The following is a 21,372-nucleotide window of genomic DNA, read 5'->3' as shown; positions in this document are numbered from 1 at the left end:
TATTCCGTTCAGCAGTTCGGGCGGTAGCTTTGTCTAAAGTTTCCTATGGAAATTAACATGGGGAAAACACATTTTGGTACCCCCCCCCCTTTTTTCTCAGCCCCCGATTGTCGAATCACTCAGAAACTTTCAAGACAGTAGCTGACCTGAGCAGGCCACCAGTTTTGAAAATCTTGTGAAGATTCATCAACCGGCGCCAAAGTTAGTGGGAAAAGAAAAAACGCTTTTCCTATGGAAACTAGGTCCTAACTATAACTACCTATAATACCTATATATATATATATGTGTGTGTGTGTTTGCATGTTAGTGAGTATGTGTTTGTGTCTGTGTGTGTACATTTTTCTTAGATTGAGAAATTTGGCTTTTCAGTATTTGTCGATTTTAATTCCTGTGCTTCTTTTCTAGTGTTAAATGGGATGGGCCAGATGGGTGTAAACTGTTGGTCATTGGAGCATGCTGTTAATCTTTGCATGTCATTATATTATCTCTATGTTTACAAGCATGGCTGCTTCTCAAGAGACCCCGTGACTCACTGGCACCCACCACGGTCTTATACACTCTCCACTCTCATACATGCTTCCTGTATTTACCAAGGTTGACTACTGTTGAAGGTTCTCCAATGCTCACTTTTTTTTACCAGTTTCCATTCACTAACAGATGTGCCCTGCTTTGAGAGACTACAATAGTATTCTCTGGTATTCTCTCATCAGCCTCTTCAGCCAACTTCAGCCTAAGTATTGGGTGAGGGCCTAAAGATGTATTGTTCTTTTTTTGGATAGTGTTTTTCTACTTTTGACGCATTGAAAAAGCACAGACCTTTATCACATCATTCATAAAGCCTAAAACCGATTTGTAAATCAGGGTCCAAAAGCAAGAATTAACAAGGAACCATGCTCTATCAAAAATGGATAAATACATCAATAAGAGTTGGGTTAAACCCAGCATTGTTTTGCTGAAACAAACACATTAGTATCTGAAAATTGCAAATGCATGCTCAAATAAAGTGCTAGTCACAAGTAAAATATCTTACCAAGAGTGAAGAATTTTGAGAAGGGTGAGGAATGGAGGACATGCAATTATAGATATAGTAAACATTCCCATATTGAAATCTCAAGTGTTAATTAATATTTATTTTCTTTGCATGCCTATTCTATCCTTGATTTTGAAGACAAGATCTCTCCTCCACCCCAAAGAGAGGGCAATTATCGCTCAGCTACTTTGATGAAGTTGCTTTTTTATTATAGTTTTCATCATTCTCAAATCTCCCTCCCTCCATTCAAAAGGCATCCTAATCCTGATTCTTCTGACAAAATTAAGAAATGTGGGATGTAAGCATGCATTTCTGCCACAGCACCACTAGGATATTTTTCATTTAAAACAACATACACATGAGAACATTAGAACAGCAGATCCACACATGATTTATTGATTGATTATACTTGTTATCTCTCTTCCTTGCTGCAAGGACTTTAATAGAATTAACAGTGATGTATCTTTTATTTGGAAGCCAAATCTCTTTAAACTCCTTCTGTGTTCAGACATGCCAAAATTGAAATCACTGCTTGAAACTCTTTGTTGGCCTGGGCACAGATCCTATGATCTAAAAGCAGAGGGCGGAGGAGATTTATAGGCTCAGTGTTCCGATGTTCTTGTGGAATTGTGATCTCAAGTGGTAGGCTAGGGTTTCCAATTGAGAAGTGATCAAGACGTTTCTTACTAAGGCTTTGACCGAGGTAGCACAGAATATCCTGCATTCTCTCTCTAATCTTCTCTGGGTACCAGGCATCTGGAGGTAGCATTATCAGTAGATGCATAAGAGAAGTCTTGAAGTGATATGAATTAAGAAAGCTTTGGTTGGTTGATATTGTCATCATCTTCAGGTGCGCTAGAATGCTGAGGCACTTTAGGTGGCAGCTGTGTTCTGGAATAAAGCCCCTTATCAACTTCAGAAACTGACGCTCATAGACAGTGAAAGATTCTAACCAGTAGATGCCAGAAACATCACCCATGTTTGTTGCCTGGTTCACAAGGTAGTTGTGGGAGCCTGCCCGCTGAATGGCTGGGGTAAAGTTAATGTACAGTATATGCCCAGATTTGAATACTAGCTTTAATCTACATGAGGTGGAAGGTACAGTGGTGAGTGTAAAATCATATCTACAGCAGATGATCCTCCAGGCTTTGCTCACCAGGGTGTGGAACCATGTATGAACTTTCTGTGTGTCTAAAAATCTGTCAGTACAGAGCAGCATCTCTAAAGGTGTCATGTTTCCTTTCTTATGAAGTGCGCATGGTACACCTCTGTTTCTAAACATGCAATCTGATTCTGTACTGACAACATAGCACCCCCGTTTGTTGGGATTGCTCTGCCAGCATGCAGCTTTCACTTGGAAGATATAACCATGTGGAGGAAGAAATGGTACCAGGACATCAAAGGTTGGCTCCTTCTTCCAACCCCACTTTTCAAAGGTGCTACCCACACCAACTCCATCCTTTAGGATTACACCACTCTCTTTCTTGCATATGATTTGGCAAGCCTCTAGAAGGTTACCTGTAAACACCTTTACAAACTCAAGCCCACGCTTCATATCATGCACCTCACTATGAACCTCTTGGTTGTAGAAATTTTCAAGAGTTGCACTTTCTGGATAGTCACTGAGATAGAGGAGTGTCAGTGGTGTCATGATATCCATACCATTGGACCCAATTTCGTCCTCAATGGGGAGAAACATGAGATTTTGCTGATGGTACTTCCACCAAATGATAACAATAAGTACACCACAGAGCCACCTTCCCCACGAGCTTGAGGTTTCCTCCTCTTCCTTTATCTTCATCCTACTCCAGAGTACCTCCCATTTTTCCTCCTCTTCATCATCAAGGCTTCCACATTCAAACTCTTGCCAGAACTTCTTCCCTTGTGCTTGCAGTAACTTCTCATGCTGCCACAACTGGGATCTCTCCTGAGCGTCATTGTTATTTTGCAGTGGAGAGTGGTGCAAAATCTGCATAGTTACAGCTAAGAAAAATAAACCAACGAGGGGCATGGGACAGTGATGACATCTGGTAAGGCTGTGGAAAAAGACATAAAAATATGCATTCAAACAAATATTAACAGTGGTGTGATACGATGTATGTATAATGTACTACCTCAGTTTTGATTTTTCACATACACCTATATAAATATTAAGTGCAGAATATACAACTGTATCATAAAGGTCACTATTTATCTTAACTCCTTCATTCTGTACTTTGGTAATATATATTTTGTCAAGGCACATAGATTTTTCAGTAAGAATAGTAAATCTATATGCTTTCCCTATGGGTGTGTGTATATAATCACAGTACATTATGTGTATAATGTGTATATATATATATATATATATTATAACATATACTATATAGTATAACATATACTATATATATGAAGTCATAGTGTGTACACGTAAGAAGTCTGTACTTATCTTTGTATACTTATCTTGAGGATATAGTGGTAGTAGACATTCTGCATTCAAAGTTTTCGTTAGTCCATAATTGTGACCTCAACATTCTGACATACAACCCTTACGTATTGTGTAGATCTAGAAATACCATGGGGCCTATTAGGATGGCAGGCGGACTTTAGTCCGCCCGCTACCCTAGCTTTGCTGGGACCGGCTGCCAGTGGTGTGGCGGTCCCGCACCTGCAATTAGGATGCCACCGCCACCGTGGCGGTGGCATCCTCTTTTCCCAGCATTGTGGTGGACGGTGCTCACAGCACCGCCTGCCACAATGCTGGGAATGCACGTTGTGCATAGTCATGCACAAGGTGACAGGCACCGCGTGGTGCCTGCCACCTTGTCCGTGACAATGTAGGGGGGTATCATAGGTACCCTCCATGTGCACCCCCCACCCCCGCAACAGGCCCTTGAAAGCAAAATCTGCATGCCTTTCCGTGGCGACAACGTCGCCATGGAAAGTCTGCTTCCCGCTCCCATGCTAATATGGATGGCGGTGTCTAGCAGACACCGCCACCATATCCAGACCCTTTTCTGCCCGACGGTCTTTCCGTCCACCGGGGTCCCCCCGCCATACTAATATGGCAGGGAGGAAATGGGTGGCGGCCGGGGTATGATGTAGGGAGAATCGCCACCACCATGCAGGCGGTGGCGATCCGCCCTATATCATAATAGACCTCCATGTGTTTACTCAATTGACATTGATACTGAATTAAAATTGTTGCCCTTAGTGTTCCCATTCATCAATGATTGCATGTTTTGCGTCCTCTTGTTGCTCCCAATATTTCTATTTTTGTTCCTTCTACTTTTCTCACAATATAGGCACGGTGGACTATTTTACAAAGAATAGTGTAATACTCTAGAACATTAGATGTTTTAAACAGAACAGCATCTTATTAGTGATCCATTGAGAATAAACTACAAAAAGTAAGATGCAAGGACAAAATAGAAGCACACATTTAGAAAAATAAACCAAACACGTGATTTTGAATCAACATATTTTCACAATTTAAGTGCACACAGATAAAGTGATCTCCTGAATCTCAATATGTTTTGGGAAGGTGCCAGAACTGCTCTGCAGATTCCATGGTCTTAAACGCAGCTACTGGATCTCACCTCCTCCTGGTCCTTATTTAACAGTCACACCCACTTTACTATTTCTTTTTTTTTTTGCTTAGTATTTGGTTAGTATTGTAATTTTGCTAATAAGGACCCTCATTGAATCCCTTTTCATATCCCTTGATCATCAATAATTTTCTTTATGTTTTTATTCCACTCCCGTCACTGTTTCAAGACATATTACACAGTAAGCAATTCATGATTACGTTTGTTTTGAAAAATGTTCTTATATCAACTTCAGTTCTACCCATCTTCCCCTTTCATTAGTTCATATAGTATAATTAACAAATGGTCCTAGACTTACTTAGTGTGCATCGAGTCAGAAAGGTTCACAATTTAAGTAAAATTTGTTGATTGAAGGAATCAGCACACGATAATTACTACATGAAAAAGTAATATTTTCAAACATGCACCATACGAAAGAGAGGCACCCACTTTTTTCATAGGAAATTTTGTATTTTTATTTTTAAATGAACCACAAAGAAAAAATAATACAGAATTTAGACAAATTAGAAATGTGCTGATTCCTTCAAGTAACAAATTGTACTTGAATTGTGAAACTTTCTGACTTGATGCACGCTAAGTAATTCAAGGACCATTTGTTATTCATACTATATGATACCCTGGTCTGCAGGCAGTGATTGGGTTACCCCATTAGTTTATAATGATCCTTTCATTAGTGCAGCATCAACCAGGACTTCATTATTCTGACACCTGATTTATTTTACCTTCTTTTTATTTGAGCAGATAATTCTTTGCAGTGATTCTATATCTAAAGCTTAATTTGACTTCATTTTAAAGAGATGCCAATATCTGCATTACCTCTATGTAAAAGCATACTTACATGTTATAGGTAGCGTTTGTACAACATAAACAGTAAATAAATAACTAAATAAGTATGAAAATAAAATAACTACAGGTATCTTTGCAGCTAGCTTTGGCCAGGGCTATGCTCAGAATCGCCTTTTTTATTTAACGGAAGTATTGCAATGCTAACGGAACTAAAACGGTGACCTAATTGGCACTGAGTAGTGGGTGATGTGACAAATTCAGGAATTGGGCGAGCATGAAATGAGTTAATGTGGACATCTGTGGCTTGGGGTTTCTCTTTATTCTAAGAAAAAACAGAACCTTCCGTGCAACATGCAACCTTTCAAAGACACTGGCCGGGAGTCTGCGCTAGTTACCAGAAGAGAAAATGTAACATACAACCTCTCCGTGCTGAGGTCAATTTTCAGATTTGAAGGAACTGGCAAGGATGGAGTATCACATGCTTCGCTTCTTTCCTCAGGACAGTGTACTCCCCAGCCTGCTTCCACAATGCGGGAGTGTGTCAGGAATATGACACATATTCCTGAGATGGCAAATGCTTTTCTCAATCTGCAGTAGGACACTAAACACTATGCACTCCTTTAATCCCCTAACCAATTTGCTTTAAAACCAAGATCTTCAGTGCCAGCTGATCAACCGTTGATTTGCATGCATCCGTCATGGATGCCAAGAGGAGACTGGGTGACCAATGGAGGAACGTGAAGTATATACAACAGACTGTACAGAAGAGGTCTTCAAATTAGGTGGAGCGGTTCTATAAGTTGTGTGCGCCAGCACAGTGCTGCCAGGGAGTTAAGAGGAGATTGGGTGACCAATGGAGGAACATGAATTATGTACAACAGACTGTACAGAAGAGGTCTTCAAACTAGGTGGAGGGGTTCTATAGTGAAACTCAAGCTGCCCATCAGACAGTGTCTTCTGTTACATCAAAACCTAGGCTGTGAGACAGTCATCACTCTCATGCAAAGCACTCTCTATGTATTAAACAGCACGATGTTTTATTGACAGCGAAACACCGCAGAACAGGCATCTACAGCAAAACAAAGGCTGCCTTCGCAACGTTCAGGCATTACACAAGCAACTTCAACTAAGCGAAGGCTGTCTGTAACAGGCTCTGTGCTCCACACAGTATACAAAGGCTCGAGCATCTTTATAAAAACACAGACTTATTATCGCTCTTCCACCTACCGCACAGGACTGGCAGGCACTGAGCTAGACTACAATAAACAACATATTTGCCACATGACAACCAGAGCACTATAACAGCGCTTAGTTTTATCACTAGGTCACAACATCTTCGGCTGCCCGATATATTCCCCTTAACATCGCAGCAGGGAAAGAACCTATTTGAAAGGCTTGTACGTAGACAACTGGAGTTTTACATGTGCCCACATACTATATTCCAACATGTAAACATGTGACATATGAAATAAAGTAACGGCCGAGTTCAGGTAGCCTCACTCAAGCCATCGCGCTGACATTGCGTACATCACTTCTGTAAGAAGAGATAACCATTTCAAATGGAAGAACTTATTCTAACGTCATCTGTCATGGCCACTGCAATCCTGCAGCTCCCAAACTCACCCAAGGGTTACTGGTTTGCATTCTCATCAGTCGGTTATATCCCTCTAATCCCCCCAAGATCTCCTGGCCCAGGCATTGAGCAGATGGACGGGTGCATTCCTGCAGTCTCCGCAGCTTGTTGCTGAACACAGCTGCTTGCATTCAACGTCAATGATATATTTTGAAATGGAAAGAACCTCAGTTCCCAGCATAACCATAAGCATGTAGAAGCTATCACCGTCGCACTGTATTCCAGTAACTGCACACAGGCTACAGTAAATCCAGGAAAGACAGAGTGAGTAGGGCTAAACAGGAAAGAGAGTGATTGAAACCGGGACGTTGAGTGTTTTAAAAGCCTCGCACACCCTAAAGGCTGTCACAACAAGCGCTTGCCATTGCGGGAAGGCAGGGTGGCATCTGTTTTCATTCAGCCGCGTGTTTAGATGTGCATCGCGCTTTCACTTTCACTTTAAGTGAAAGTGCGATGCAAAAATAAACACGCGGCTCAGTGAAAACAGATGGCCCCTACTAAAGATAAGAAATTGCTTAGCAATTGCAAAGCAGACGAGCCAGTCCAGATTGGCCAGACGAAAAGTCGAAAGGGTGGCAACAAAAATACCCCATTTCCAATGGCAGGCCACCGTTTAGCATAAATGGTGACCCAAGCCAATGAAAATGAGGGGCGGGGCTTCAAGTCCCCTTCTGAAAACCCCTCATCCACAATATCTCTCACCGACCGGTCAGCGTATGCGCTGCAACGCTAGGCGAGACCTAAAAAAGGATTATACCTTCCATTCATGGCCACATGAAACTTAGGGCCTCATTTAAATATTGGCAGATGGCCGGTCCTCCATCAGGTTACAGAGTAGATTACTCCATCCCCGTGATGGAGGTGCCAACCATCAAAGATTTAGAAATGTCTGCTGGCCCAGTGGACATTTCTGCCATTGACAGAAACCGCTGTCACAGCGGTTCCTGACAATGCATTGCATGGTTGGCATACAGCTCCGTCAACAGAGCAGTAAGTCAAACTTATAATTTTTTACTCTTCAGAAAGAAATTCCCAAAGCTGTTTTTTGGGTTTTTTAGAATAGAAAAGCAATGCTCCCCTCCTCATGGAAGTTTCCTCCCAAGGCAAGTGTAGCATTGTGCACTTTTCAATGCCCCTTACTGCCAGTTTTTTACCTGGCAGTGATGGACATTGAAAAACTGCTGTATGTCTGTCCATCCAAATAGGCATACATATATCCAAAGCTCCAACAGCCCTTACTCCATCTTGCCGTCGAAGGTGTTTGACCATCTCGGAGATGGAGTAGTCTCTGTCGTTGTCATACTCATTCAAATATAAATCAAGCAGGTAGACCATAACATTGGTGGGGGAGACTCAGTCACCATTGCAATGGAGTTCCCTCTCCTCCAAGATTTAAATGAGGCCCTTAGTCACACATAGCATTGACTACTTTCTGCGATGGGAATGATTACTTCCTGAGGTGGTCCAATGTGAAGTCTTGAAGAGTGGAGTTACTGATCACGGCTGACATAGGGGATGTAAGCAAAAAGCTTGAACCTGCCGGATAACATTTGGGGGTAATGGCAAGAAGGTATGCTCGGGAAGATATCCATACAACCAATGTACACACGTATTTGGAGGGAAGCGAATGATTGATAAATTCAGCAGGCCCCCCGTGGGCTACAGGGAAAGCTCTGGGCAATCCTTGCGATTGACTTTGCTATCATCTAAAGAGTGCTAATTAAATAACAGGACCCACTGCAAGTGACTTTAACAACAATACCTTGAGAACCCCACCTCAATTATAACATGCCTTCTGGAAACAGCCAAGCTGCACCTCGGTACTTTTTTTTAAAGATGCTGCAGAGCAAGCTCTAGTTAAATTAAAGATATGCAGAAAAGAACCAGGGGAAAGTGCGTGCCTGATGGAGTGGCACCATAACACCAAAGAGAGTCCTTTGAATAAACCCCATGTACTACAAATCCAGTATATACAGTGCACCCTTTCCTTCCTCACTCGTGTGCTCACTTTATTTTGGCTATCATCGAGGTAGTTTTAGTATTTTCGTGATTGGAAACAACCTGCAAAAACAGTGGTTTATAATAGCCCTGAGGGGGATGGGGGGGGGCACTGAGCTGCAGGGGGGCCCTCAAGCACTGTGAACGTGTGACTGGCCCCTTAGCTGAGAGCTCCTGACTGGCTCCGGATCGTGGGGGGGCCCTCCATGTACTTTACAGTGGGCCCCCCTCAAGTTTCGTTACAACACGGCCTGAAAAATGTACGATGCCTAACCTCTGATGCCAATTCAAAGAAATGCACACACGAAGCTCATTCCTAAAAGTAGTGCTGCAGAAAGTTCGCTGTAACTAGTTTAATCTGTGGATAAAAATACCCACAGAACCTGATTATTGAAATCATATTTCTATTTCGTGTCCACAAATTCAATTTTTGCAGTCCTAGTTTTCCCTTGCAACTGTCTTCTCTCTCACAAGAATGAACCCATGAGCAGCTTTCAGCCAAATACGGAACTAATTAATTTATATTGTAGACCAGTTTCACACTGGGCTACCCCTTTATCTATTTCTTGCAACATTATTCAGAACCAAGCATGTCTGCCAGCTACATTTTGAGGTCGACTGTATTTATATTATACAGCGTACAATACTATATGAGCTTTCGAATATGCCTCTGGTGTAATCTTTTTGTAAGACTCACTGTGATATGCTTTCGATATGCAATGCAATGCCATAGTATGTGGAGCCTTTATACTGCCACGTTGTTTGGCCATAATAACACTGGGACTATATATTAGTATTGATTGTCAAGCATTTAACCGAAAGAAAAGTATGACTTCAATGGACATCGACCATCTAATTGGAAAACACTGACACATTTTCCACCAGCTTCTCCCACCCCTCAAATCGGCACGGTTTTCTCTACTGTAACGTAACCCCATAGGGAAGGCGTAGGGCGAGGAGTACTGTGTAATCTTACCTAAGGATTATAATGTCTTCAGCCAGTCAGCAGTGTGTGGGGCCGCCGGGAGCGCGCCCCCGCTCCTTAAGCTTCGTATTGCCATAGCATCGGTGATGTCAATTATGATATCACTGCAGTGAGTGAGACCAGCAGCAGCACGAGCCCAACACAAGATGGCGAGACATGTTTAACCCACTTCTCTTGCTTCGTATTAGTGTCAATGAGCGCAAGTGATTCTCAATGGAGGCCAGGCATAGAAAGAACATTAAAACGGCCCGACAAATAATTACAAGAACACAAACTATTCTGCCATAAAACCCTTCATACAAGCAAAAATAACATCTAAAATAGTTTTTTAAAAACATTATTCAGTATTTAATTTCTCCAAGTTCAGAAAATATATTGTAAGTAATAAACTAATCTTAAATCAGAAACTATTCAAATCTGCGTCAGTTTGGTATACCTAGATTGTGTTTTGATACCTAAAATGCAATTGGATGACTTTTGGAAATTAAGGTCCTTATTTACAACATTTTGCTGTACATAGGGCAGTGCCGCAAGCCTTCCTGCTGCACTGCCAGCGGCAAAAGAAAAAGGGCAAGAATGTGCTGTATCTATCACATTCCTGACCTTTCCCCCTGCGATGGAGCACAATGGGCCACCATGCACCAATGCAGGTACCTTTGCTAGGGTCCCTGCGTTATAGGGATGATTTTTTTTGTGCAGGAAGGAAAACCTTCTTGTACAAAAGCAATCACAAGAGGCTTTTCTCTCTTTCTATGTGTGCTTCACTGAGGCCCTAAGTATTTTCTTCTGCCACTTCAAGCCTGTAGCATACTTGATGTGTTGAGACTTTTGCAGCTAGAGTGAAGAAATGTCTAATCAACAAAAGTTCCATCAAAAGTTGAAATGTCAAACAACTGTACGCCTCTCCGTTAAAGCTGCTGATTCATAACCCCGAAAATAAAGGGTAGGTTTTATTAGGGATGGGGTGGGAGGGTCGCAGAAGGAGATACCTAAGTCGGGGTGTTTCCAAAGTGGTGGAGGATTCTGTTTTAACTTACGAGATCCTGGCTGACTTAGGGCCTCATTTATGAGGCCCAAAGCAGCACTTTTGCGCCGCCTGAGCATCACTTTTTTGACATTCCGGTTGCGCAATGTACCATAGCATATTTACAAGGCCACACAAAGCCACTTTGCGTGGCTTTTCATGGCCTTGTAAATATTCCATGGGTGTTGCTGTGGTTACTCCCACGCAACACCAATGGAATCTAAACCACTCCCAGATTCACGAGGAATTGTAAACCTGGGAATGCATCAGATTCTAATGCCTCCCCATAGGTGGCGTTAAGGAGGCGCAACAAGGAAAAACATCCTTATTTCTCCTCTCTTTTTCCTCTTTCTTTGTGTGCTGTAGATGCAGCAGACAGGGAAAGAAGAAAACCCCTCTAATGATTTCATGCACAAGGGTGACTGCGTTGGCGCATGGCAGCCCTTTGTGTGCAAGAGCAGGGGAAAAGGACAGGAATGCGCCGTACATCATTGATATGGCACATTCCTACCTTTTTCCGTTGATGCAGGGCGGCGCAGCAAGATTCCTTGCGGTGCTGCCTTGTGCCAAAACCTCGTAAATGAGGCCTTTGCAAAGGCAGGGAGGGGCGCTCCTTCAAAAGGAAATCATGCCTATAACAGACTGCCAGTTAATGCAGTTAACAGCTTGGAAGAGGACGTGTTTGGAATCAGTACTGAGTAGAATTGGAACCTTCATGAAGGAAAAGACAGAGGTGAGCAAGATATCCTTCCTAAACTTTGGCTTAGTATGCTTTCAAGTTTGGAAAGAGAATCTGGAACCTTTGGTGTCAAAGCTAGAGGAGTTTTGTGGCAGTTTTGCACCATTGCCCTGTCTGAGGAATGTTTACAAGGGGACAAGCCCTTTTATCTTAAGAGTTTCGGTACCTCTCCTCTGAACCTCATTGTACGAGTTTAACTTTGATTCTAACCTGTACGCATCTCAAGTTCGAATAACAAAAGTTGAAGTTGCCAGGATCTAAATCAATGCACATAACCTAGTTTTTGGACATTTTAGAGAGACTGGAGTGGTACAAAGGGTTCTTGAGAGAGAACTTGGTCTAATACAGTAGAAATTGAAGCAGTTTACTCGAACAAGTAAGTGTGTGTTTAAATAGAACACAAGAACACAGATTGAAAAGACATAATTACTGATCTGACAAGTTGCATGTTATTGTCTAATGCAGTTTCCTCTTGTTGAATTCAGGTTGTGGTACTTCCCCTGGGTGAGTCTGCATTCATATACTCTGCTGTGGTCAACGCACATCAGCAGGTAGGTAGGGAGATCACCACGGTTAACACTGTTTGCAATATTGTGAGGCCACATTTACAACAAGGTCAACTAGTAACCCACACATCATCTCTGCTTGATCTAGTCCCTGGTTTCCCCTTCCCAACCCACTTACCAGTCTCTTGCCTTTAGTGAATCGATAATCTCTTATTTGATCCCTGAAGCAACGGTAGGGTTGAGAAGTGCTACATTCTTATTTCTCGTAAGTATGGACCCTGTGACATTAACCTATCAGGCTGTAAAAATAAATATTCAGATTTTACTGTCCATTGTCTGTAGTGAGGTGGTACCAGGCACAAACTGAACAGGGTAACAGAATATGTGGATCTGAGCAATATCTGGGACAAGTGAAAGCTGACTCTCTGGTGTTTAAGCGAGTCCGCGCAACTTGGAATCATACTACACCCTTTATGAACTACATACTGCATCTGGCTATCTAAATATTGTTCTGTCTTAATGCTGTAGCGTTCTCATATCTTCCATACTCAGTTTTCCATTCCACAGCCATGGCACAATAATAAGATGCCTCATTCAATATCAACCCCATGAATATCCAGAATTCTGACAATGATGAAGTGGGAGCACGAGTCAGACTATGTTAAGCAATTAAGAGCTATAGGAAAATTGTGTTCTGTTCCAGTACACCCCTACATTTTGCCTGAAATGTGATGCAACTTTGACTGAGTGTGTACTGGGCCCCTGCCAACCAGGCCTAAGTACCGGTGCTCTGTTCCCTCCAATGTACCATTGTTTCCACAATTGGCACACCTCTGGCACACATATAAGTCCCTTGTAAAAGGTACCAGTGGTACCAAGGGCCTTGTGATCAGAGAGGATCTCTAAGGGCTGCAGCATGTATTGTTCCACCCTCAGAGACCCCTCACCAAACACATACACCCTGCCATTTCTCACTGTGTGTTTAGGAGTCAACGTGGCACACATTACTGCATGCCATGCCTACAAACCACTGCTTTGACATAGGTAAGTCACCCCTGTAGCAGGCCTCACAGCCCTAAGACAGGGTGAACTATACCAGATTGAGTTCATGAACTGGTTAATTGTCATTGTGAACTCCACAGCTGCATGATGGTTTTACTGAATGCTAAGAAGTGTGGTATCAAACTTCTCAGCATAATAAACCCACACTGATGACAGTGCTGGATTTGTTACAAAATGCACTGAGAAGGCATTTTAGAGATGTCACCTAAAAAACTACTAACACCCTCATGCCCAGCTGACTGGTCTGCAACAGCCTGCCGCACACAGACATATTTCTGACCCCTGATTTGGGAGCCCTTGTGCTCTTGTGGGTCAGGAACAAAGACTACTTGGGGTGCAGGTGCTTCTCACCTACCCCCAAGCAGGAGCAGCATTCAGGGGGATGAGTCTCAAAGGCTTCTGCCCTTTATTTGCTGACCAGGAACTAGTGGAGATGCCCGCTCCCTTGACCAAATCCCACTTTTTGGCAACAAGGAAAATAAGTAGTCAGGAAAGGTGTCCGGTGCTGAAATGATCTCCTCCTTGTAAAATCCTCCATGTTGGATGAAAGAATTTTAACCAATAGGATTAGGGAGTGCACCCTCCAAAAAGAGAGGGGACATACTAAGGGTGTAACCACCCTAAAGGTAAATAGCCCATGGCTGCTACCTCTCTGTACCAGTAACACCTCTAAATTCGGTGTTTAGGGGCACCCCTGAACTTGAGCCTCATATTCCTGTGACATAAGAAGAAAAGGCTCAGAAAATGCAGTTCAGGCGAGTCTGAAGACTACTACTTTTTTGGCCCCAGTCCTACTAATCAGTCTCCTGCTCAAAGACCCTGCTAAGAACATGACGCCTGTCCTGTGGCCAGTGTCTTCCAGAACCCAAGGAAGACTGCCACACTTCAACAAGGACCAGATATCCTGAGGTCAAGTGGCCCTGTCCAGATGAATCCAACTACAAGACTCCAGATCCAGCTGAAATCACGATCCCTAGCAACTCTGCACCCGATGCCCACAGCCCAAGTATGAGTGGCTCACCTGTCCAGTGAAGTCTCCTCAGTGATACTGACCTAAAATCCAGCATTGGCTGACCACTGCTGGACTCCACAAAGATGCCTGCATCCTCATCTTGAATGGTTCCCCCTGACAGCGACCTGCTCTGGTAAAGAAAATCCGACACCAAAGGGTTCCTCTGCATCCTCAGCCCCCTAACTTTAGGGAGCCAAGCCGACAGTGCCCAGCCCTCCTTTGACATCTAAACTTAACAGCCCGGCATGTGGTCATCTTCATCCAGCCTCCTGGTCTGAGCATGCAGCCTCTTTGTGCAACCGAGTTTCCCCGTTGAAAAGCATTGGGCATCCAATATTGATTTGCAACCTGCACCCGACCACTCCTTTGCCAGAGGTGGTGTAAGTTTGGTACTGCCTTGTGGACCTCCCTGTGCTTGCTTTAACACCCTAGGGCCTACGTCCGGTAACCATGGGTACTTACCTGCAAACTGCATCTCTTGTGGGTGCCCCCAGTCTCCATTGACTAACATTGGGCCCAGTGACCTCTGCACTTAGCCGCCCCAGTGCCACTGGTGGTGCAGTACCTACTTTGGTCAGACCCTTTCCCAATATTGGTCCAAACCCCTGAAGACTGGATATGCAAGGCGAGTATTTACCTGTAACTGCATGCATCTGTTTTCCTTCCATAGGATTCTATTGCATTGTCTGTCTATTACACTGAATGCCAATCTTACACATTTGTTAACTTTGCTACTGTTTGATTGACATTGTCAAAGTATTTCTAATTCTACTATATATTTGACTGCTTTTATAAACCAATACCTATGCATTTGAAACGTATTACTACTCTTGAAACTGCTAATTACCTGCAACTGGGTTCCTCTTGGTTCTAAAAGTAAAATAACAAAGTAATAACTTTTTTATACCAAACAATTGGTCTTGGGTTCAGTCTTTGAGTGTGTGTAATGATTTCTTGCTTGAGTGTGTACAACAAATGCTAAACAAAACCTTCTCATAAGCCTAACTGCTCGACTACACTACCACAAATAGAGCTTTTAGTGTTATTTACTTAAGCCGCTGTAAGCCTCTGGGTATTCACTGGACTCTGTGATACTATATCTTACTTCGGTATAGAATATACAGATCCAGCTTCCTATAGGGGCCTATTCATAAACTTCATTTTATAGAATTTAATGTAGTACTACAGTAATATTACTTACATACTTTAAAATCCTATTCACAAACCTACTGCCAGAGACCTCCATCACTCCTATTTTTTCTGTGCGGAGATCTCCACCAAAGTGTGGGAGATAGCCTCACACATATATGAAGTTTTTGTAGTAAAAGCGGTAATGGCTGGAGGAATAACTACTAATTGAAAGGAGTTTAGGGAAATTTATGAAGAGGTTTATGGAGGGGCAAATGCAAGCCCACAAATGAGTAAGATCATTGCTATTCACAAAGTATAATTCTAAAGTTAATACAACCCTAAAGTTATCAAAACAGGCTCAAATATACTCCAACTCAGCCTTTGTCAAGCACTACACTTGGTCACTCTCAGGCGCTGCAGCACATTATCATAGAAAACAGCACCTGAGACAGGGACATGAGAATAAGACAATGACACAAGAAAATAGGTAAGGAGAAATGTGGTGGAATTGATAGAAAAGGAGACCAACTATTAGGTGCTACAATTTCAGTGTAAGAACATTATGATAGGTTGCTACAGAGCGGCAAAGATCAAAGAAGCATTTGTCAAAATCAGTGAAACACCACATCACACAACTATTCAAGCTTACATAGAATCAACATCTTACTCCTCTATCAGCAATGCCCTTAGGTCTCCCCTTCTTTGCAGCTCAACCCTCCCCCCATATAAAGTACTTTACCTCTCACATTGCCATCTCTCAAAATGCCAGAAAAAAAAGATTTTTTAAATTGGCCCATTTCGCTGATAAAATCAATACACCTGTAGATCGTTCTCCTCAGCCCTCTGCTTGGTCCTCCAACATTTTGAACCCTCAACTTGGCAACCTCTACATGGCACCTTCTCTACAGGGATGTTCTCCTTTTTTTATACAGTGCATTTAGAACATATGTCTTCTAGATCTTCTTGATCACTGCTAGGGGTGAGCGGTTAACTCCGCTCCACCAGCAGAGTTTGCAGAGTTTTGCTACTCCGCTCTCCACTTGGAGCGCAGAGTTCAGCAAAAACTCACTCATGCGGTGTTACAGAGTGTGGCAGTGCCCACCCCTACAAGACTGAAATAAACACAGCCATGTGGAAAAGCACATGTGCGCATTTGACATATGAGGTGTAGACTCTCGAAGGCAGACCAAATTTTGGTCCCACCTCTTTTTTGTCTCCTCGAAACTGCTGGTCCTGCCTAAGCCCATTCTACCTGCCATGTCTGCTTTCCCCGAAAAAGCACCCTTCTCCCCCGGAGCACAAAGCAGCCGGCCCACGCTGTGGAGCTGAGAGCGGGCACCATTAGGCTTCCAGGCAACCAGTGTCCACGCAAGTACGGATGGAGGACAACAAGCAGCTAGTGCTGCTGTGCATCGATGGGGCGTTGCAGCCCTGCGGCCACCAGGGAAGCATCCTGTGGTGTGATCTGAGTGGCTCTGCACCCTTGGACATGGAAAAATAAAGAACGAGCACAACAAGTCCAGGTGAGCTCATATAGGGCAATGTGGAGCCTGTGTGATTGCAGCAGGGAGGGTAGTAACACCCATGTGGGGAGCAGAGTGAAGCACATCTGATTGCAGCAGGGAAGGCAGCAATAGCCAAGGTGAGTGCATACAGGGCAGTGCAGAGCCAGTGCGACTACAGCAGGGAGGACAGTAACAGCCATGGTGAACATGTACATGGCATTGCAGAGCTGGTGTGACTCCAACAGGGAGGGCAGTAACAGACAAGGAGGCAGATTTACAAGACCCTTGCGACACAGTTACGCCGCCGTTGCGTCACTTCTGTGACGCAGCGGCGGCGTAAATCATGCGCCATGTTGTGCCGTATTTACAACGTGATGCATCTAGGGAGATGCGTCACGTTGAAAACCCCTGTGCCACATGAAACCTGTGTCAGGTTTCATGTGGCCGTTCCAGCGCAGGGTGGGCGTTCCCTCGCAGGTACGCCTCGTAAAAGTGACGCATTTAAATCTACAAAATTCACGGAGTCACTTTTATGGCCATGCTCCGTCAAAACCCTGCGCCTGCTTGGAGCAGGCGTAAGGATTGATGCAGCATGTTAGCCATAGTGCACCCCCGAGCCTTGCTGGAGCCACGTTGCGCCTCCAGCAATGCGCCGCATTTCTGCCGGGGGATGCAACACGCATCTGACCATCCATGCTCCATGGCGCGCCGCATTGTAAATGCTGCGCGTCAGTGGTGGCGCACGGGTGGTTTTGCGGGTTGCATGTGTTCTGGCGCATCCGTGCTGATTTGCAGAGATGCGCCAGACCTTGTAAATCTGCCCCAAGGTGAGCAAGCGCTAAACAAATCACAAATTCAAGTTGGTTAAGTGATGCATCTGTGGTCAGTCATTTGCGTGATGAGAAAATATTGTTTTACAACAAAGCATATTGGACCATTTCCCTCTCATCAGTCGAGTGGCTTTGCATTGCCTGTTACCGAAAGATAATTTCATTTCAGAGAAAGGTAAAGGGTGCTGCAGTTGCTAAGTTCCTCATTTGGGATCTCTTCGGTCAAGCCGGGTGTATTTGCTATATGGACGCATCACAAACCCGGCAGTAAAAGAAATGCAACCTAAAAAAGATGCACACCTTTTATTCACATCACATATTTTCATACTCTCAACGTTAAAAAATATGTCACTTGCTTGAATTCAGGAAGCATAGCAAGCCTGAAAAGGGGTGAAAGGGACCTTGAAATGTGGCTCCTTTCTTCGTTGTCCAATTCCAGTGTTTCTGGCACTTGCAGCATACAGGTGAACTCATAGCCATAAAAAATAAAAGTATGATGTTGACGCCTTCAAGAAATCATCAAGAGGTGACACGTCCCTCAAATACACGTGCTACACGAGCCACTGACAATAAACAAAGTGCTTCTCATAGGTCGGGCTGTGCACATTTCTGGATGGAGTCGTTGTTGCCCCTCTTTTCGCCCACTCAGGGAACTATGCTTGCATGAGTCCAGAGAGGCCAACACGCTTCTGGGCACCAACCAAGGAAGGGTTTAACCAATAAGACTGAGACTGCAGAAGTAAGACGTTCTTTCTCTTGTCAAGCTGAAGCAAAACATGACAGGCCATTTAATTTGGGCTGGCCAAGCAATACTCTGGCCGCTCGCGGAACCCACCCGAATTCAACAGGGTTTTTCGGAACCTCTGTGGAATTCCACAAAGTGAATCACCGCATTCTCCTCCCAGGCCTAATCCCTGCTCATTCCGTATGGGCCTCGCAGTCTTCTGCAGTGCAAATCTTCTCTCACCCACACTCTTCTGTCCATAGGTAACAAACCTATTACCATTTCCTATGCTCCTGCTTCTTGGAAACAGCCCTTGATCGTTTCTCCTTTGGAGAAACAGGATGTTGATTATTCTAGTGTGGGGAACATTTGTCCTATTTCCCTCCTGACATTCCCTCTCAAACGTGGAAAAAAATCCAGACAGCTCTCCTACTTTCTGGAGGCTACCCATCTCTTTGACACTGCCCAATCTGGTTTCCACCCTTTGCATAGCACCACCTCCTATTTGCCTTCCATCTTTGATGATCCTGGCATGTCGCAAGACCAGGGCAGCTCCTCTACTCCTGTTCACCTAGACCTCTTCTCTGAGGTCAATACGTTTACTCACAACTGTCCTATAGTCACTTGGTGGAGGTTTGTATTGAGGAAAGAGCTGGGATTAAATGTCATCTATCTGGGTGTGTACACATGAGACATCCTCCCCCTTACCGCTTCAAGTTTAGATCTCTATCCCACGGTGCACCTCAGGGAGACTCCTTAGGTCCCCTCTTATTATTCTTCATTTGGACCAACTCAGTCGTTCTTCAGGGTTCCGCTCTATGTTTTACGCAGCGGGCATGCTGATTCAGAGTTCCCGTAATGATAGATCACAGGATGCAAAAGGCAGTTTTCAGAAGTGCCTGGTTGATGGGGGGTATTGGATGGGTAATAGCTCTGCTAACCAAATACTAACAAATGCTGACAAAACAGAAAATGTGATATCCTCTGCTGGTCGTTCACCCCCTTGTCCACATAATTACATGCAAACTCAACAATTAGTTTGGTGGTTGTTAACATTCTCACCAGGTAATAGAGACTGGGCTTATTCAGAGATGGGAATGAAATGTGGACACATTTCTTAAAACGATTTCCCCCAAAACACGTTGCTTATGATACCTCCAATCTAAGGTATAACAGGTTTAAAGGTCTTACATACTTGAAGTAGGTCATTCTCCCCAGGAAATTTACTATCATGCTTCATGACTAATGAAACGGATGTCATACTTGATATTTACACCCAGTTCCCAAAACCGTCTCAATCTATAGAATGCAGAAGTCTGTTAGGAATAGACATGGAGTTCTTTATCTGCTGCTCAACACTTCCAGCTGAAAGAAGACAAGTCGGCTGATTATGTTATATTACAATCCACACATCTTCCTTTGAAATATAATAAACTCCCTAGCTACTACATCTAGGAAATCTAGATTGCCTTATGCAACCAGGAAAACCCCATCCAGTGATATTTATGGATAGATAGTCCTAATATTTGTAAGTGCGTCCATAATAATGCATTTCATGGGACACCCCTTCAGTGCACAAACTCGATTTCCACAAGTAAATAACTATGAATAATATTAATAATGCAGTGGAATGAAGTAAAAAGAAAATATAGCATTGGAATATGATTTACTTTTGTTTTGCATTAATGTCCTAAAGAAAAATATCCAAGGCAGTGGAGTGACAGTCTTCCAGTGGAGATACTGAAGACCTTCCTGATGTGGTTAGTTACTATCAAACTATGAGCAAACTGTGGATTGCCTATTGTGACCTTTCACTATGAGCAGAGAAAAAAGTTTTATGTAGAGTGACATAGAAAGTTAAATGGGTGGGAGATTTTATTAAAACTAAAATAATATAAAGATACGTGCAATTATAATGTGCAAATGGATATATAACTTACATGACATTTAGATGTACAAAACTGCAGTATATATTTATAACCATATTTATCAGTACTAGGCCTCAAAATCTTTACAACAAGCTTAATTTTTCCAGCAGCAAAGTCAAATGTGCTGAGACGTGCACAAAATGTTTAAAATTGGCCTTACCCTGGCATGTTTATTTTTAAAACTTCACATCACATGCAAGAATATTTTGAATAATATTTCGTTTTGAAATGCTTTGCTAGAAAAAAGTTATCATTGAATAGAATTACTTCATATTATTTCACACAATAAATATAATGCATGAATAGAAAATGTAGATGTTTAATTCTCTTCATATTATAATAAAGGAATGTGGTGCTGAATAACATTATTTTCAGCACGTTTCTAATTTACATATCCTATTGTTTAGTCTAACATGTAGTTGTTTCATTAAAAGGTTAAGAATGTTCTCATACCCATGGGAAAGAAGGTCTAAGAATCAAAAAGCCTCATACGTAGACACAGTTTGATAAATGTTTAATACTCCATGATAAATCTGAGTAACCCTTTGTATGCGAAAGTGGGAAAGGAGGAGAAGAATTTGTTTTTACGAAGAATCAAAAGACAGGAGATGGATGGATGAGAGGAGAAGAAGATGCTACTTGAACTGAAACATTTCCTTTTACTGTTTACTCCTAAAGTAAGTTAATGCTTTTATTTTCCAGATGCCTTTTTTCTTAGATTCTTGCCACTTGTCTGCACTGAATCTGAATGCCAACTGCTGAACGCTGCTTTGCTGTGCTACCCTACCTGATTTGCTGCATGCAGTTTCTAATGCTACTGCATGATTATTCTGCTTTACTTTCTATGACCTATTGAGCTGGTGAACCTCTCTTTATAAAAGTTTATCCATTA

General features: G+C 43.0%; 1 protein-coding gene across 1 annotated transcript; it reads right to left on the bottom strand.

Annotated features, from left to right (window-relative positions):
- Positions 1 to 1,517: 1,517 nt before the first annotated feature.
- LOC146810815 (inositol 1,4,5-trisphosphate receptor-interacting protein-like 1) lies at positions 1,518 to 3,041 on the bottom strand. Its single transcript, XM_085615001.1, has one exon. It carries the CDS (start codon positions 3,039 to 3,041, stop codon positions 1,518 to 1,520), a length of 1,524 nt encoding a protein of 507 aa, XP_085471127.1.
- Positions 3,042 to 21,372: the final 18,331 nt, after the last annotated feature.

This window comes from Triturus cristatus, chromosome 7, assembly GCF_964204655.1.
Source record: "Triturus cristatus chromosome 7, aTriCri1.1, whole genome shotgun sequence".
NCBI classification, from domain to species: Eukaryota; Metazoa; Chordata; class Amphibia; order Caudata; family Salamandridae; genus Triturus; species Triturus cristatus.
This window is presented reverse-complemented; position numbering and strand designations above follow the sequence as displayed.

What these genes read in the sequence shown, in the direction of transcription:
- LOC146810815 (XM_085615001.1), bottom strand. Translation starts at nt 3,041, where the DNA reads ATGCCCCTCGTTGGTTTATTTTTCTTAGCTGTAACTATGCAGATTTTG.